Here is a 20,864-nt window from a genome sequence, read left to right on the forward strand (position 1 = left end):
ATGTTAATTCTTGAGATATCTTATTTCCTGTATTGTTTTAAATAACGTTTTCCTTATCTATCGTAGTTTTTTTCTGTTTTAAAAGAATTTTGTGCAATAAAGCTTTATATAGTAAACCACGTTTATAAAGAACACGCTTTAAAACAACGAATTCTCTTGGGTTATAAACTGTTAATTTTCATTTCCAGTTAAGGTTCCCATGATATAGCTGCATTATCTGTTTAACGAACTATGCTTATAACGATCATTTTGTTGGTCCCAAGAGGTTCGTTATAACCGTGTTTTACTGTAGAAATACAGTCGAGTATTTGACGGCTTCAATATAAACTAGATATGTACATATATAATCCTAACTGTAACAAAAGAAAGACAGACGACGAGTATAAAGGTAAATGCATTCATTTATTTAGCATTAACCAAAGAAATATAACAAATGATTTTAGACATCTCTGAACAAAACAAGGCATAAATACGTATCACAGATAGTTTTGTTAACCAGTAAAGATTTACTGAGACAAACTTTGTTTGTTATCAAGTTATCATGTATTGAAATCTTGCTCCCAAATTCCACACCTTGAAACTGTATTGGTATAGATATTTATAATTCAATGTTTCTAATTTTATTAACCTACCCCCCTTTCCCTACCCACGACCCTAACCACAATCCATCGCCATTCACCATTTACAGACTTCAGATCATCCACTAGACATTATCTGGTCTAACCGCTTGGTTCTAACATCTACATCCCCTCTTTACTTCTTTCCCTTAATCACAGAACCACTTACCCTAAGCAGCTCTGATTCAGACATCATTTTCTTTAATTCCATTACCAATGGAATTGGTAATTCCAGAGCTTCTAATTAGCTCAAACTCTTTGACAACCAAACCCTCATACCCAAAACCCTGTATCCAAAAAAACCCACCTCATACCAAAAACCCTCATATCCCAACCCTCATACCCCAAACCCTCATTTCCCAACCCCCATACCCCAAACCCTGTATCCTAAACCCCCATACCCCAAACTCTGCACCCCTGTTTCTCTGATCAACAGACCCTACATTAAATTTTCCATCATACCCAATTTTTGAACGATTCAGAACCTGGATCTAATTGTCCCTCTCCATTATATGTAACTTCTTGTTTTTCTCAATCTGATTGAAATACAGATCCTTATAACCACTCCGTTCAATATAGGATCTGACAATATCCCATATGGAGTCACGTTCGGATGACCTTTTGCCACGTGTACTCCAGATCAAATACATTTTCTACACAGTTCTACGTCAATTGTTAACGCCATTTCGTCCCAGTAAGCATACACATTTAGCATTGTTGTGCACTTTGGGCGAGATGACTACATACACGAAAATAGTTCAGACAGCTTTTTGAAACTAGTTCGACCCCAGTCAAGATTCTGGCAGTGCCAATTTGATTGGTCATTTCCAAAGGTCATCCTGACGTGACCCCTAATGGGATGTCGTCAGATCCTCATATCAAACGTAGTGATAATAAGGATCTGTATTTTAATCAGACTGTGCTTTTCTTTAACTGAATATTGCGATCCTTGCTGTGCTATCCCCTAACTTCAATCTCCTTTAGCTTCATGAATCTACCCTTTCCATTCCCAAGATTTTTAGGAAATTTTCCTTGCAATACAAACCTCCTATCTCCTTACTTTCCAATGGTATAACAAACATTGACCATATTTTTATTCCCTTATGCATGAATACTTCGAAGAAATCACAATACCTAGATCCTAACCAGTTCCAGGACGATTCGGTACAAACGGCTGGTCCACTGTTCAGAGGAGCAGTAGATAGGCTACAAAGTCTCCAAAACACAACACGCTAGCCAAACAAACATTTGCTCAAAACAAATACACATCGCAACAGCTCAGCTAAACCATTGTCAAAACAAAATTGATGAAACAACGCGCATATAGCAATTTCTTATCAATTAAAATAGTTCCAATGCCAGGTGCTTTTGGGAAGAACGAAAAGGCAGTTAATGTGGTGAAATTGGGTATTAAAGATACTCCACCGCCGACATAACATAAACCTTACCCATAATTTGAACAATAATTGGTGTATAACATATTTATGTGTCTAAGTAACACAAAAATGTATAAAAAATATAATTTATTTTGCTTTTGATACATGTGAAATCAGTACTTCACTCCATATAGGCCATAGTGACAATTATTAATTTTCCGTATTTTTTATGTAAAATTAAACTTTTCAATAATGATAATGGTGTAAAGTAAGTAACTTTTGTAACTGAAAAAAATACTAACTCGTATGCTCCTGTTTTTGATAGAGAAAAGAATTTCTAAAAAATCACCATTCGTCGGCGGTGGAGCATCTTTAAGTAAATACCAAACCGTGATATGATAATGATTTAAAAAAGTGAATAAAATTCCTTCGACAAGAAGAAACCAACTCATAAATATATACATGAACTCTCAATACTGATCTACATAGATATAAATATTTATATATAGAGACACTTCATCTCCTTATTTGTATGTACAAAACAGCAGTTTGAACCACTAATTTGAAAAAAGTATATTTTCATTAAATTTGATATATAATAAAGGCATGTTTATATACAGTCAGCAGTTTGATCCCACTAATTTGCATCAGCAGTGTGTATGACCTTGCTAATTGGTTAACTCCTCTAAACACAAACTGTAAAGACAGCGCACACGGTTAATTAAAAAATACATTTTTATACAGACAGCAGTTTTCCCCACCGATTTGGAGTATGCAAAACATCTCTAATTATAATACAATAAAACAGAGTTTTTTTCTGTATACTTTTTCAGATTTGAATACCTTTCTTTCAGCAGAACGAATATGTTTACAAAAAAAATAATGAATAAAAGATTAATTCTGTAAGAGAAAGAAATAACCAGAGATTCGAGAGTTCGGCAAATCTCGCGCCATGTTGCATGGACGGACTTAGTTATTTAAGTCTCTAAATATGTAATGTTTATAAAAAGAATGCTGAGTGGTATACATATATCACTTCATAAGAATTTCTTTTAGTAGATCTCCAGCAATGAATTAATACTTTAGATGTGACATTGTATCATATAACAAAGATTTCAGCAGTCAATCATATGTCTGTATAATACTGAGACGCGAAAAAAAACTTTTTCTAAAAAATCTTCAAATATGTACACTTTATACATAATTACAAAATAGATGTTTATATTATATATGTATATACATAATGCACTTTTCCTTGTTTATTTTAAGACAATCATGGAGGTACAAATATCACAGAACCCTATGGTAAAACTCAATATATTGTGATTTACAAAAAACATTGAATTAACATTGAATGAAAGACTGAGCAAAAATTCAAATTAGTTCAACTTGTCTTGAAATTATCAGAAGACGACTTAAAACTGCCATCCACTTAAAATATCAGGTTTGTTTTAGGAACGAAATAACTTATAAATATATTGTGATATTAAAAAAGAAGTAAGGTTAAAAAATCAAATTTAAGAAAGTACCCAGGGTATTAATTTCATAAAGAATACCTAATAACTTAACTTTATCTGGAAACAGCAAAAGTTCATCTCAGTATAAATTATTTAATGCTGTTATATAACAGGACAGGTCCAGCCAATTGTATAACACAGCAAATTCAGCCATTGTAAACCAGGACAGTTCTAGCCAATCACAATGCAGGATAAGCCCAACATTTATTATTATCAGAACTTATCCAGCCAACAGTTTAGCAAATTCGAAGCAGAACAGGTTCAGCCATTGGTAACATAGAATAGTTTTAACCAACAGCATGAAAGGAAGGAAAGGAACAACTTTTATCATTAGCAGAATTGATCCATCTAATTTCTCATCAGGCAATCAGGTTCAACTAATGACAAACCGGTCAAACACGTTGATCTCTTTACTGAAAAGGGATATGGTTGTAAAATATAATACCGAGAAATGTTTTAGCAAATAATGACCTATTTCAGCACAGCTGTTAATGGCTATTCCTAGACCTGAATTTGCAAACATACAAATTTATTAATCCGACTTAAACCTTAGATCTTGAACGTTTACCAAACATTTACAATTAGTTGACCAATATCTCCATTTGTTTTGATTGTTGGACCACTTTCGGTAAAGGAGAGTTAGAGTTGATCATTGCTGATGATGCCTGGTTAACCGATCGGTTATATAGAGGATCAGCAGACATAGTGACACCACTCTGGTTGGTGTTTCTGGCGGGAGATTTTAGAATCGGAGAGATGACTTTGTTCTCAGTTGGAGGTGTAGGATCAACATCGAACACAGGACGTGGTTTCCCGAATCTCTGGTAGTCATCAGGGATACGAAACAAATGGTTGTCGCGCTCCTCGTCCTTCAAGGGATTTATCGTCCTCTTCCATAGCGTGCCTCTCTCCTTGTATCGGGGACTAGAAAATATGTGAAAATGTCTTCAGTTTTTATCAAATGTTTTCTATCATTTTCTAATTCTATAGTAATAAGGTAAGCACTCTTATATTCATTCAAATTTTAGTAGCTTTAGGAAAAGTAATTGACATGGTAAGCAGTAACATAAGTTATCAACAGTGGGGTTTTTTTTAAATGAAGAAGAGCGGACAAATGAGCAACCTACTTACAAGAGTAGCAAGTAAAATATCATATACATTAACAATCTATATACATTAGACATGAACATTATTTATCATTAAATCGAGAATTCCAAAACTATTCAGTAAAAAAATAATACTCACTTGAAGTCAAATCCTTTCTTATCGGCGAATAGGTTATGTTCATAGTCATACGCTGGTATCTTATTCCTCTCCAGGTTCCAGCCGTGTGTCTCGAAGGGACCAGGTTTGAAGCCTTTAATTTTCTCATAGCCCTCTCCCTCTACCGCGGGATGAGTGGGAAGCCCTGCCAGTCGGGCATCAGTGTCTACACTAGGGTTGAGCACCACATTCAGTGGTGGGATGTCCTTCAGGTGAAGACCCGGTTTACGGAGGGACAATTTATTTGGATTGTCCTTCAGCAGTCCTCGTAGTTTATCGACCTGGTTCTGACCCTTGTCGTCGAGTTCGGTCTCCATCAGACAACGGTGAAAGTACTGTCTTGTATCGTCTACCACCTGTTTTGACCGCCACTTCTCAAAATCTTTCCGCAATGCGTCCAGACGCTCCTTCTTTAGTTTTTCGCCTGCTAAATGTATCGTGACAGGCTCTTCACCAAACAGAGATCTAGGGCGGCGGTACAACTCCATGTCCAGGTGTCGGACATCCCAGGGAAAGCAGTCACGGTCCAGTGGAGGCTGTAGCATCCCAACATGTAGGATATTCTCTCTCCATGGCTGAAATCATAACACAACCATAGTCATATTACATCATCATCACCATCATCTTCATCTTCATTTTGTCTCCCATATTAAATGTGTAAGGAAAGGATAAAATCATACAGATATGCCCATAATTTTAAGAGATATACAAACAATTTAATTTTTCTTCAAAAGGTAATTAAGATAAAACTCGCATAAAGAAAAACAAACAAAAAAGACTATTATTTGTTAAAACAAAGATCAATGAGCTTTACTTGAAGACAAAAAAAAAAGCTATTATTTGTTAAAACAAAGATCAATGAGCTTTACTTGAAGACAAAAAAAAGAACATTCTAACGTCATCAATCCAATTCAGTATCTTGGACCTTGATAATTTTATCACCAATGCAACTAAAATAAAATAACTCGCCATCTGAGATATGGTTGAATCGGTTGCCATATACTGTAAACGTGGATATTTTTGCGAGTGTTTAATTTCGCAGTTTGCATGCATTAGCCTTTCACTGTGTTGTTATTTTGGGGATATATGCACGTTTAGACTTTTAACAACAAAGTTCATACACGTACAAATATTGCGCTGGGGAATTTTCGGGATCAATTGATCTTCGCGTAATGAGCGTAAATTCCACTCGCGTATATCTTCCCGTTTACAGTATACAGAATGATATAGACTGAGTAGAATCCGGTATACAAGTATCCGATTATAAAGGAATGATCTTCTGTAGATATAGATAACTGGTGATCTCTGGTCTCTATAACTGTCACTACTGGGAATGTGATAAAGGGGTAAGGGATAATTACATTAACTATAGAATCAAACAGACATAAAAATAATTCCTAATATCGTCTAAAATACAAAGTATACTGCATATAAACTTACAAAAATAGCATTCAACAAACATTCTACTTAGCATTCAATATAACCAAGTGCTGATTTTATCCATAGAATTATAGGTTTTCCAAAAATATCTGTAGTTAAATCTATTATGTTTCTTAGATTCGAAGTAATAAGCTTATATATATATAATACTTAATATTAACAATCAGTACTCCTGACTGTAAATAGACATGTCGATGCACTAAAATATAATTGTGATGTGCTAATTATATTTTCTGTACATCGTTATACCGTATGAATATCTAGGTAAATACATAAATATATCAAGGCAAAGCAAACCGCTCAAAATATTGTTAAATCAATTTTCAGATTTATTGAGAAAGAACTTTCTTCAAAGTAAATATTATTAAGATGTTTGCTTTGCCGAGAAATGCAAAATAGGAAAAATAATCTTGATTTCTTTCTATTTTTGGTATAGTAACTGACTGTAAGTTGGGAACATGCAGAGGGGTGAATATGTAAAGTTTTACTAAAAATAATCTTGTACCAAAAGTCCACCAATACAAGCATTGCCAACTCTAACATATATCCTCTGAAACTCAAAACGTTTCAAAATCGTGTATGTTTAAGACAATAAATAATTAAACCGTATAAAAATCAAACAGGCCATAGATACCGTTTGTATCTACCGAGTCTTTATACAATCTTAGTAAGAAATATAGAATGTCTCTAAATGTACGTTATTTTGTTCCTTAATGTAGTTGTAGATATTTCTATAAATGCACACACCGTATTCGACCCAATAAGCGTCCAGGGTGATTAAAAATATTGAAGAAAAATAGGGGGTGTTTAATAGAACGAAAAATGTTTGGACTAGCCTTTCATAAAAATACAAGTGTATAGCACAAAGTAGGCCATAAACACATTAGGCTTTCATATTTATAGTCTGTATAATCGAAAGTAAGTAAAACTGAGGCCTCAAAAAAGGGGAATGGGGCGTTAACTGGGTCGAATATGGTACACGTATAAATAAAACTTCAAACTGTTAACTAGCTGTATTGGTAGACCAGTCCTTCTTTCATGGGGACTACTTAAATCTTACTTCATTATACATGCACGATATTGATATTAAACTTAAGGTTGATGAGTATCAAACAAATCAAAATGCAGTATTCAATTAAAATTATTTCCAAATTAATATTGTTTTCAGGCCGATTATTTCTGTAGTAATGGTTACTTCAGGACATCATAAAACAATTAGAGTTTGGTAACGGAGGATTTTCATACTGATTTTCTATTACATTGATGTAATTTAAATTTCAACTTAATTTTCTATCGTAACGTATCCAGTACTAAATGTTAATACCGTTTCTTAAAACCAGAAGTGTTTGTTCATATTTAATGACAATGTTTACAATAACATGACCTTTGTTAACATATAAGGTAAGACCATCCTTGATATTCCATGGGTTACTATCACTGTCATCATATCAACCCCTGTGATATGTCATAGTAAAACTGAAGGCTCTTTGTGTGACAACAAATGTAACGGAAGTTTGTTCCTTTTATGTACACCAAAAGAATTCAATAATGGTAACTGCATGGATTTGAAGCTCTATATATTCTTTAAGGAAGTCTCTACTAATACAGGACTGTGCTTAGTGAGGTTTTTTTTGCCTGCTGAGCTGCTTTCATTCACGACAGCGATAGTAACCCCTGGACTATAGAGGATTGACCAGCCGATTACCATGCTGAGATATTTTTACATTTTGATTGTACACCATAAGCATACCTGTTTTAACATTACATGTTTATTTCATTTCAGAATAGTTTATTGTCTGATGTTATGATAAACAGAAATATAACAACAGGTCACGTCTATAAAAGCCCTCTTAGTACAGTGAGTAATTACTAATTGCATGTAAATTATGGTCAGTACACCATGTAATGTAATTACATCAGTAGTGATGGATCTTACATCAGATCTGAAATATATGTACTTGCTATCTATATATGTATATACTCAATGGTCAGTCAATGTTAAAGCCATATGTTTACAGTGTACATCCTCGTGACTATATTGGGTCAACTCTGGTAAACATTGCAACGTAAGGCATTATGTTGGTTTTAATTTTAAAATACAATATAATTAAAAAAATTAGAAGCAGGATAACGTGTGGTGTAACTACCACATCTCTAGTATATAATGATGATCAACTAATTACGTTATTTACCCAAATAACATGAATTTGTGTTCTCTGTAATAAACAATATACATCAAACATACAAAGGTCATCACTATGTCAACATCATATCAGGAATTTATACAAAGGTCATCACCATGTCAACAACTTATACAAAGGTCATCACAGCAAGGTCATCACCATGTCAACAATTTATACAAAGGCCATCACCATGTCAACAACTTATAAAAAGGTCATCACAGCAAGGTCATCACCATGTCAACAACTTCAACAAAGACCATCACCATGTCAACAACTTATATAATGGTCATCACCATGTCAACAACTTAAACAAAGACCAACACCATGTCAACAACTTCAACAAAGGTCATCACCATGTCAACAAATTATATAATGGTCATCGCAGCAAAGTCATCACCATGTCAACAACTTCAACAAAGACCATCACCATATCAACAACTTATATAAAGGTCATCACCATGTCAACAACTTATACAAAGTCATCACGGACAGCAAAGTCACCACTGTCGGTAATTTAGGTCATTACAATGTCTCAATGTCTACAAATTTAACATCTCAGCAAGGTCAACACCATGTCAACCATTTGTACAAAACCAATATCAGCAAGATCAACACCCATGTGAAAACTTTATATAAAAGTCATCACAGGAATGTTAACATCGAATCAATAATTTATAAAAAGTTCATCACTATGTCAACAACTTATACAAATGTCATCTCGGCAAGGTCAACATCGTGTCCACAACTTATACAAAGGGGTCAACACCGTGTCCACAACTTATACAAAGGGGTCAACACCGTGTCTACAACTTATACAAAAGGGTCAACACCGTGTCCACAACTTATATAATAAGATTTCAGCCAATCACAGCTGCAAGGTCAATACCTTGTACAGTTCACAATTTATGCAAAGGTCATTACAGCAAGGTCAACACCTCAACAATATGTACAAAGGTCATCGTAGCAAGGTCATCATTATGACATCAATTTGTACAAAGTTCATCACCAGGTCAACAATTTAAACAAAGGTCACCGCACCGAGGTCAACACCATGTCGACAATTTATGTAAAGGTCACCATGTCAACACAACTTATACAAAGGTCATCGTAGCAAGGTCAACGCTATGTCGACAATTTATACAAAATATTTCAGCCAAGCACAGCTGCAAGGTCAATACCTTGTACAGTTCGTAATTTATACAAAGATCATCGCAGCAAGGTCACCATCATGTCAACAATTTGTACAAAGGTAATCACAGCAAGGTCACCATCATGTCAACAATTTGTACAATGGTCATCACAGCAAGGTAACCATCATGTCTACAATTTGTACAAAGGTCATCACAGCAAGGTAACCATCATGTCTACAATTTGTACAGTCATCACAGCAAGGTCGCCATGATATCAACAATTTGTACAAAGTTCATCACAGCAAGGCCATCACCATGTCAACGATTTGAACAGTCATCACAGCAAGGTCACCATGATATCAACAATTTGTACAAAACTCATCACAGCAAGGCCATCACTCATGTCAACAATTTGTACAAAGGTAATCACAGTAAGGTCACCATCATGTCAACAATTTATACAAATGTCATCTCGGCAAGGTCAGCATCGTGTCCACAACTTATACAAAGGGTCAAACCGTGTCCACAACTTATTCAAAAGGTCAACACCGTGTCCACAACTTATATAATAAGATTTCAGCAATCACAGCTGCAAGGTCAATACCTTGCACAGTTCACAATTTATGCAAAGGTCATTGCAGCAAGGTCAACACCTCAACATATGTACAAAGGTCATCGTAGCAAGGTCATCATTATGACATCAATTTGTACAAAGTTCATCACCAGGTCAACAATTTAAACAAAGGTCACCGCACAAGGTCAACACCATGTCGACAATTTATGTAAAGGTCACCATGTCAACACAACTTATACATAGGTCATCGTAGCAAGGTCAACGCTTATGTCGACAATTTATACAAAATATTTCAGCCAAGCACAGCTGCAAGGTCAATACCTTGTACAGTTCGTAATTTATACAAAGATCATCGCAGCAAGGTCACCATCATGTCAACAATTTGTACAAAGGTAATCACAGCAAGGTCACCATCATGTCAACAATTTGTACAATGGTCATCACAGCAAGGTAACCATCATGTCTACAATTTGTACAAAGGTCATCACAGCAAGGTAACCATCATGTCTACAATTTATACAGTCATCACAGCAAGGTCGCCATGATATCAACAATTTGTACAAAGTTCATCACAGCAAGGCCATCACCATGTCAACGATTTGTAAACAGTCATCACAGCAAGGTCACCATGATATCAACAATTTGTACAAAAGTCATCACAGCAAGGCCATCACCATATCAACAATTTGTAAAAAGGTCATCACAGCAAGGTCACCATTATATCAACAATTTGTACAAAGTCATCACAACAAGGTCACATCATGTCAACAATTTGTACAAAGGTCATCACAGCAAGGTCACTATAATGTCAATAATTTGTACAAAGGTCATCACTGCAAGGTCATCAGTATGTCATTAATTTGTACAAAGGTCATCACCATGTCAATATTTGTACAAAGGTCTTCAAAGCAAGGTCATCACCATGTCAACAATTTGTACAAAGGTCATCGCAGCAAGGTCAGCAACATGTCAACAATTTGTACAAAGGTCATCACAGCAAGGTCACCTTCATGTCAACAATTTGTACAAAGGTCATCACAGCAAGGTCACCATCATGTCAACAATTTGTACAAAGGTAATCACAGTAAGGTCACCATCATGTCTACAATTTGTACAAAGGTCATCACAGCAAGGTAACCATCATGTCAACGATTTGTACAGTCATCACAGCAAGGTCACCATGATATCAACAATTTGTACAAAATTCATCACAGCAAGGCCATCACCATATCAACAATTTGTAAAAAGGTCATCACAGCAAGGTCACCATTATATCAACAATTTGTACAAAGTCATCACAACAAAGTCACCATCATGTCAACAATTTGTACAAAGGTCATCACAGCAAGGTCACCATCATGTCAACAATTTGTACAAAGGTCATCACAAGTCACCATCATGTCAAAATTTGTACAAAGGTCTTCAAAGCAAGGTCATCACCATGTCAACAATTTGTACAAAGGTCATCACTGCAAGGTCATCAGTATGTCATTAATTTGTACAAAGGTCATCACCATGTCAATATTTGTACAAAGGTCTTCAAAGCAAGGTCATCACCATGTCAACAATTTGTACAAAGGTCATCGCAGCAAGGTCAGCAACATGTCAACAATTTGTACAAAGGTCATCACAGCAAGGTCACCTTCATGTCAACAATTTGTACAAAGGTCATCACAGCAAGGTCACCATCATGTCAACAATTTGTACAAAGGTAATCACAGCAAGGTCATCACCATGTCAACAAATTAAACAATGGTCATCACATAGAGGTCAATATTTAATAATCCAGTCAACAACAGAAAAATAGAAAGCATGTTAACATTTATAGAACAAATTCATACATAACATTTACATTCATAAACGATTACAAAACATGAATTACAGTAAAGATGAATACAGATAGGTCAATAGGGCAACCATGTCAACAATTTGTACAAAGGTCATCGCAGCAAGGTCAGCAACATGTCAACAATTTGTACAAAGGTCATCACAGCAAGGTCACCATCATGTCAACAATTTGTACAAAGGTCATCACAGCAAGGTCACAATCATGTCATCAATTTGTACAAGGTAATCACAACAGTCATCACCATGTCAACAAATTAAACAATGGTCATCACATAGAGGTCAATATTTAATAATCCAGTCAACAACAAAAAAATAGAAAGCATGTTAACATTTATAGAACAAATTCAGGTACATAACATTTACATTCATAAACGATGTCAAAACATTTTACAAAGGTCATCGCAGCAAGGTCAGCAACATGTCAACAATTTGTACAAAGGTCATCACAGCAAGGTCACCATCATGTCAACAATTTGTACAAAGGTCATCACAGCAAGGTCACCATCATGTCAACAATTTGTACAAAGGTCATCACAGCAAGGTCACCATGATGTCAACAATTTGAAGGAAGGTAATCACAGCAAGGTCATCACCATGTCAACAAATTAAACAATGGTCATCACAAAGAGGTCAATATTTAATAATCCAGTCAACAACAGAAAAATAGAAAGCATGTTAACATTTATAGAACAAATTCATACATAACATTTACATTCATAAACGATTACAAAACATGAATTACAGTAAAGATGAATACAGATAGGTCAATAGGGCAAGTTGTATGCTTCCTCCACCAATATGATACATATTAGGGCGTGCCATATTAAGGTACAATGTAGCTAGGTAGGGTAGCTATCCAAGAACCAACACACATTTCTATGGAAATGATATTTATATGGAAAGTAACATACAGAATGTCTGCATCTTTCCACAATTTAATGATTGTCACATTAAAAAGGTGCTACACCGCTGCCAAAAGTATATTTTATCAATTCAAAACAAGAATAGGCAACTTTGTATATTTCTTTAGTTACAAAAGTGACATATGCATATTTACAGTCCTTGAAAAGATTGAGTATCAAATTCAACTTTAAAAGCAAGGTTAAAAGAAAACAATTTGTTGCACTACGAAAAAATTCTGTTCAACTAATTTCTATAATGTATGAAATTACTGACTGTGCAAGCATGTAATATTCTGAAGTAATACCATTTACTGCACAAATAATAACTTTTGAATTTTGTCTGTCGGCTATGTAGCAGCTAAAACCCTACAATAGCCTATAATTATCTGACAGTATTAAATTTGATTTTTACCGAAGCCACCATGATATTGCCCACATCCACAAGGAACACTTTAGTCTCTAACATACCTCTGTCAGTTCCTCAGCTCTGGCCGTATCGGGACGGCCTGGGTGTACGTTACATTCCTGCATGGTCTTCATGCCCGGGTAGATCCACCCTGTCTCTGTTTTCCAGCGTTCCTTGGTTTCCTTCTGAGCCTGTTTCTTCAGAGCTTCTACATTTACAGGGACAACCGTCATGGAATGGTGGTAGTCTTGGCAGTAGGTATATCGGGTGTCTGGGTGCTGTAATGTGTAGATAAAGTTTAATATCATGTTTTGTAATTGTCTTTGGTTGCTACTTATGTTCGTAATTTCCATTTCAAAAAAAATGTTTGCAGAAATTAACATTCACAGATTTAAAAATTGACTGGACCTTCCTATCAATATCAATTCTGCAGATATTAATTCACTGTTCAGTTTAGTCTGTCTTCATTCTAGGAATGCGAACAAAATGGCCTTCTTAGCCAGGTGGTCTTTACACACAGGTCAAATTTTGTTCAATTTGGTCATATGATATCCAAAGAAAGTGGTCTAATTGAGTAGGTGGTTTTCATACCGAGATATTCACTAAGGCAAAATTGTGATAAGGTACTGTAGGCTACCAACCTTAGCAGGCTATACTACTATGATGTCAAATCTAGAGACTTAATAAAGAGTTTCGAAAATTATTAAATAGGACTTTTTACTCCAAATGCACTCTTTGAACCTGGAACCTAAATGGTGTTTTTTTTAACTCATTCACCCCTGAAATTTCATAATGAAATGGTCTAGTCTATGATTTAGAAGAGCCTAAATGTGTCTTCAGGGGTGATCCACTAAACTCTAGTCTTACCTCTGCCAACATCTGTCGTAGTTTCTCCTTGGCAAGCTCTGTTGAGTTAAGTGTCTGGGAACTGTAGTTGTGTGCCACTTTGACGTCAGCATGGATCGTCGGTACCTTGTTCATTTCCCTCTCTTTTTTGTTTATCTCACTGGCATTTTTTATATCTTGCTGTTTAAGCAAAAATATAGTAAAGTAAATATCTGCAATTACTTGCTTAAATTTCTTATTAATACAATACAAAATATTATCAATCATGACCTCTAAAAATCTTTCCTCTATTAAAGGACTTCTCAGGTTAGTTGATGGAAGAAAATTAATCTTGCTGTTTAAGCAAAAATATAATAAAGTAAATCTCTGCAATTACTTGCTTGAATTTCTTAATTAATACAATACAAAATATTATCAATCATGACCTCTAAAAATCTTTCCTCTATTAAAGGACTTCTCAGGTTAGTTGATGGAAGAAAGCTGGACTACTCTGAGAAAACCCATTGACCGGCAGTCAGTTCCCGGCAACCGCCTCATAAGGGTTTTGAACTACATCAATGATGACATCTGATTTACATTTATCCTGTAACCAGGTTTGAACTTCTGTTGCTTTGTTTCCATATCTTTACATATTTTTCCATTTTTTTTAAATCTAAAAATGAAATACTTCACTGTTAATTATACATAACTTTATTTTTATGTAGAAAATTCTTTAATTTTCCTGCTACTGATCTGTTAATTTGTTATATTTATAGCCAATTTATTTTTCCCCATTTCAAGTAGTGCTGTTTACTTTATTTTAGAGCACATACTGTACTTTGTATTATTCCTGTTTTGTTATTTACCTTGTTTTCGTGTATAAAGTTGTGTTGTTGTTCACGGTTACCCAGACGCTCCACATATTCTTTGTTATAGTGATCTATTGGCGTCCACAGTCGACTTGTCTCCCTTATAAAGGAGTCGTAGTGAGTGACCTGTACATCTGGTTCTCGGAGCTTCTCCTCCTCTGGTTGAAGTTCTGAACACAAGAAAACATTTTAGTAACCAGGTTTCAAAACAAACATTTGATTAGGTCTTGACATACAACTCTTAGTGGTAATAAAATAACATGTAGTCCATATAGGACCTTTTGGAAAATTTTGAAGAGCAGAAAGTTCAAATATTTTTATTTAAATCTGAGCTAAGTATGGTAAAACTGAAGACATTTATATTTTAATGTTTTTCAAGTTGGCATTCAGCTTGGATTTTCAGCGTGACCCAAAGAGAAGTAAGAAATATGTTTTGTAATGAAACTGTTATTTTACAACAATGTTGTGAAATGTGCATCGTAACAATGGTAACAATTTTTTTTAAAGCCAAAAAATAAATAAAATTCAATCGGCTGTCCTTCCTTTACATCAGCACTACAATGCCAATGAAACAGAAGAAGTTTAAAATGGGACTTTCAAATGGCAGCTGGGTCAGGCGGTCATATAAAATAGGCATAATACATAAAACAGTAAATTACATGTCAACCAAAACAGTACTACTTTTCTTACCTTCAAAATCTGCCTGCGTGAGAGGAACCCCAAACTCTTTACTCATAGAAATTATCATGTCGGCATTAGGGAAGAGATCATTTCTCACAACACTCCTCATTTGGTCCAACTTTGTCAACTATAAAACAATCAATGGAAATTGTTTATATAATCATTTTATTTGTCTAAACTGCTTTATACACACAATATTGTCGGGATATAATAAAATCATCAAATCAATTTAGAGAAAATATAATCAAAATAAAAAAAGGAAAAAATTGCTTAGAATCTCAAAATGAAAAAGTTCAAACAAAAATATTTCCTATTCTGTATTCAATTACCAATCAAAAACAGTTTTGCCTAAAACGACAAAGTCTTTAACAATCATAAAAATTTGTGATTTTGTAAACACCATACCTCATAGATCCTAATAAGTGCTTCGAAACAGGCCTTTGGGACCATGTCCCTCACGTACAGAAGGGGTTGCTGGATAATCTGGGTCAGTGACTCGTGAAGCTTCACTCGACACAGATCAACATCGAGGGGTCCGTACAGACGTTCACTGAAGCTCATATCCGAATTGTATAGCACTTTCACGTCTGTACAAACAATGCATGGAAATTACAACAAAATGATTAATATAGATCTTTTCTCAGTTTTTGATATCAGATCCATCAATAACAGGAATAAACTTGTTGATTTGAGTTATAAAATGTTATTCTAGATCAACATTAAATATAATTACATTTTTTTGACCCTCACACGTCCCTGTTATTGACGTCTCTACATCTAATCTCACCTATATTAACATGACCTTACAATTACATGACCTTACAAAGGTCATGACCTAACTTGACCCTAAACTCTTACCTGACTTCTCCGGCTTTGGTAAAGAGTTCCACAGGGTTTTGATGGCCTGTTCATGAAGACCTTCCAACAAAAATAAATGCATTACACCGTCCATCACTTGAAATCCTGTCACAATGTTCAGAGTTCGGCTCTTTTGTTGCTCTCTAGCAATGGAAAATACAGCCACAAATCATTATATATAATATAATAATATAATAAATTTGAATAAAAATCCTTACGGACGAATTCTATAAGATATAAAAACAATAAAAACAATGGAGTGAAAGCGCTCACTAGTCAGTCGTTATTGTTTTTATTTCCTATATAATAATATATAAAGAAGACAGCAGGCCTGTGGTAGGACTGTGGTAGGACTGTACGTGGTAAAACTTGGAGTTCAGTAAGATCAAATATTAGCAGGATTTATTTTGACAACACAAATCTTTCAGTTACATTAATTAGATAACAATATTCACATGTACAATATTTGTCGTAATAAGTGCCCCTTCCCCAATTAACCCCTCCCCTCTTCTGGAAAAGGGAATCCACCTTAATTTCTTTGTCAACTTAATTTCTTGTTTTTCTGCCCTACACCTTAATTTCATAGTCTAGACTCTTATGATTCTACAATAATTATTGTGTTTGAAACAACTTCGCAGCGATTCATTTTCATAGTTTTCTATTGCACGTACAATACACTAAAATTTATCACACACAAATTAGTTGGTTTATAGTACATGTAACTAAAAAAAATCAAATACGTTTATGAATATTCAAAGCGGTAATAAACCTAGCTATTAATCAGAAATATTTTGTCTGCAGTTGAACTGATCTGCTTGTCATTAGGCCAAAAAGAAAAAAATGTGTCTGTTTAGGGTTACCCGACCGACCCTAGTTTTTTACCCCTCGACCCTTATTTTTTTTCTGTACCTAAAAGGATACTCCTTTTTATAGTTTTACTCTAGGCCAATCTGAGCTGTTAATACCTTCTTTCACAGTCAAATCTTTATTTATTCATTGTTAAATAAAGATTCAAGAGTGAATTTGTATTATGAATGATGACGTCTGTTTACCTAATTTGAATATGTCTTCCATTATTATAATACCTATCGTTGGAAACCCATATGAGTCATTGCTTTACCGTTTCTAAAGCGATGACTCGTGGATGTATTATACCTACAGAGATAGTTTGTAGGTGGACAGCGCCGCGTTGATCACATGTTGCGGCATGTCGTCCAATTCCAGGGCCTGAGCATTGACGTCTGTTACCAAGTTTTGTAGCTGATGGAGCAGGGCGGTGTTCTTGTAGTCGAATATGAAGACAATCCTTCCAAAAGGGCACTGCAGGTAAAATCAGGTAGCCATGAGAACAAGTAAATATTACACTGCAGGTAAAATCAGGTAGCCATGAGAACAGGTAAATATTATACTCCAGGTAAATTCAGTTAACTATGAGTACAGATAATATCCTTAAAGACAGATAATCATGAGAACAGGTAAATACACATCAGATAAGCAAATAAGACTAACTACCTAGAACCCAGGTTGACAAATAAAAAATGTACCACTGGTGTATAAAAAACTCAGATCAACAAACTTCAGTAAATCTATATGTACTGTATTGTATTATTGGCCCGACATACAATTATGTGATGTTTGTATCGACCGAGAACCTTCCACAATTTCTCACTTTGAAATTACCTCAGCAAGAACATTAGCATTCCATCATTTTGAATATGGGCATTGAGAGATAATTTTTTTGAGATGATTGTATAAATTTCAATGGGACATATATATCAAGTTTTTTTTATGTTATCTAACATAATTACCTCCCTGGTAGATCCTAAAGGCTGGTGAATCGCCACTTTTTCTGGTGTAGTAAGGGGATGGGCCAGCTCTATCTTAATCTTCATCATAGTGTTAGAACTAACGTAGTGACCGGCTGATATAGGTCTGTCCACTGTAACAATACACAATATTACATGTTAGAACTAACGTAGTGACCAGCTGATATAGGTCTGTCCACTGTAACAATACACAATATTACATGTTAGAACTAACGTAGTGACCGGCTGATATAGGTCTGTCCACTGTAACAATACACAATATTACATGTTAGAACTAACGTAGTGACTAATGACCAGCTGATATAGGCCTGTCCACTGTAACAATACACAATATTATATGTTAGAACATGTTAGAACTAACGTAGTGACCAGCTGATATAGGTCTGTCCACTGTAACAATACACAATATTACATGTTAGAACTAACGTAGTGACCAGCTGATATAGGTCTGTCCACTGTAACAATACACAATATTACATGTTAGAACTAACGTAGTGACTGGCTGATATAGGTCTGTCCACTGTAACAATACACAATATTACATGTTAGAAATAACGTAGTGACCGGCTGATATAGGTCTGTCCACTGTAACAATACACAATATTACATGTTAGAACTAACGTAGTGACCAGCTGATATAGGTCTGTCTACTGTAACAATACACAATATTACATGTTAGAACTAACGTAGTGACTGGCTGATATAGGTCTGTCCACTGTAACAATACACAATATCACATGTTAGAACTAACGTAGTGACCAGCTGATATAGGTCTGTCCACTGTAACAATACACAATATTACATGTTAGAACTAACGTAGTGACCAGCTGATATAGGTCTGTCCACTGTAACAATACACAATATTACATGTTAGAACTAACGTAGTGACCAGCTGATATAGGTCTGTCCACTGTAACAATACACAATATTACATGTTAGAACTAACGTAGTGACCGGCTGATATAGGTCTGTCCACTGTAACAATACACAATATTACATGTTAGAACTAACGTAGTGACCAGCTGATATAGGTCTGTCCACTGTAACAATACACAATATTACATGTTAGAACTAACGTAGTGACCAGCTGATATAGGTCTATCCACTGTAACAATACACAATATTATATGTTAGAACTAACGTAGTGACCAGCTGATATAGGTCTGTCCACTGTAACAATACACAATATTTGTTAGAACTAACGTAGTGACCAGCTGATATAGGTCTGTCCACTGTAACAATACACAATATTACATGTTAGAACTAACGTAGTGACCAGCTGATATAGGTCTGTCCACTGTAACAATACACAATATTATATGTTAGAACTAACGTAGTGACTGGCTGATATAGGCCTGTCCACTGTAACAATACACAATATTACATGTTAGAACTAACGTAGTGACCAGCTGATATAGGTCTGTCCACTGTAACAATACACAATATTACATGTTAGAACTAACGTAGTGACCAGCTGATATAGGTCTGTCCACTGTAACAATACACAATATTACATGTTAGAACTAACGTAGTGACCAGCTGATATAGGTCTGTCCACTGTAACAATACACAATATTACATGTTAGAACTAACGTAGTGACCAGCTGATATAGGTCTGTCCACTGTAACAATACACAATATTACATGTTAGAACTAACGTAGTGACCAGCTGATATAGGTCTGTCCACTGTAACAATACACAATATTACATGTTAGAACTAACGTAGTGACCAGCTGATATAGGTCTGTCCACTGTAACAATACACAATATTACATGTTAGAACTAACGTAGTGACCAGCTGATATAGGTCTGTCCACTGTAACAATACACAATATTACATGTTAGAACTAACGTAGTGACCAGCTGATATAGGTCTGTCCACTGTAACAATACACAATATTACATGTTAGAACTAACGTAGTGACCGGCTGATATAGGTCTGTCCACTGTAACAATACACAATATTACATGTTAGAACTAACGTAGTGACCGGCTGATATAGGTCTGTCCACTGTAACAATACACAATATTACATGTTAGAACTAACGTAGTGACCAGCTGATATAGGTCTGTCCACTGTAACAATACACAATATTACATGTTAGAACTAACGTAGTGACCAGCTGATATAGGCCTGTCCACTGTAACAATACACAATATTACATGTTAGAACTAACATAGTGACCAGCTGATATAGGTCTGTCTACTGTAACAATACACAATATTACATGTTAGAACTAACGTAGTGACCAGCTGATATAGGTCTGTCCACTGTAACAATACACGAATATTACATGTTAGAACTAACAAGTTACTGGCTGATATAGGTCTGTCTACTGTAACAATACACAATATTACATGTTAGAACTAACGTAGTGACCAGCTGATATAGGCCTGTCCACTGTAACAATACACAATATTACATGTTAGAACTAACGTAGTGACCAGCTGATATAGGCCTGTCCACTGTAACAATACACAATATTACATGTTAGAACTAACGTAGTGACCGGCTGATATAGGCCTGTCCACTGTAACAATACACAAT

At 35.2% G+C, this 20,864-nt stretch overlaps 1 protein-coding gene across 1 annotated transcript in view; it reads right to left on the reverse strand.

Moving 5' to 3' along the window:
• Window positions 1-383: 383 nt before the first annotated feature.
• LOC138304977 (uncharacterized) overlaps window positions 384-20,864 on the reverse strand; it is a 50,402-nt gene continuing 29,921 nt past the window's right edge. The window contains exons 14-24 of the mRNA XM_069245395.1: window positions 18,298-18,428; window positions 17,649-17,809; window positions 16,490-16,632; window positions 16,037-16,218; window positions 15,641-15,758; window positions 14,948-15,120; window positions 14,124-14,282; window positions 13,319-13,534; window positions 8,406-8,429; window positions 4,756-5,348; window positions 384-4,434 (exon numbers count right to left, since the gene is read on the reverse strand). Of these exons, the coding sequence (XP_069101496.1) occupies window positions 4,092-4,434; window positions 4,756-5,348; window positions 8,406-8,429; window positions 13,319-13,534; window positions 14,124-14,282; window positions 14,948-15,120; window positions 15,641-15,758; window positions 16,037-16,218; window positions 16,490-16,632; window positions 17,649-17,809; window positions 18,298-18,428 (2,243 nt within the window). The 3' untranslated portion in view covers window positions 384-4,091. The remainder of the gene's footprint in view (window positions 4,435-4,755; window positions 5,349-8,405; window positions 8,430-13,318; window positions 13,535-14,123; window positions 14,283-14,947; window positions 15,121-15,640; window positions 15,759-16,036; window positions 16,219-16,489; window positions 16,633-17,648; window positions 17,810-18,297; window positions 18,429-20,864) is intronic.

The sequence above is a fragment of the Argopecten irradians genome, chromosome 12, assembly GCF_041381155.1.
Source record: "Argopecten irradians isolate NY chromosome 12, Ai_NY, whole genome shotgun sequence".
NCBI classification, from domain to species: Eukaryota; Metazoa; Mollusca; class Bivalvia; order Pectinida; family Pectinidae; genus Argopecten; species Argopecten irradians.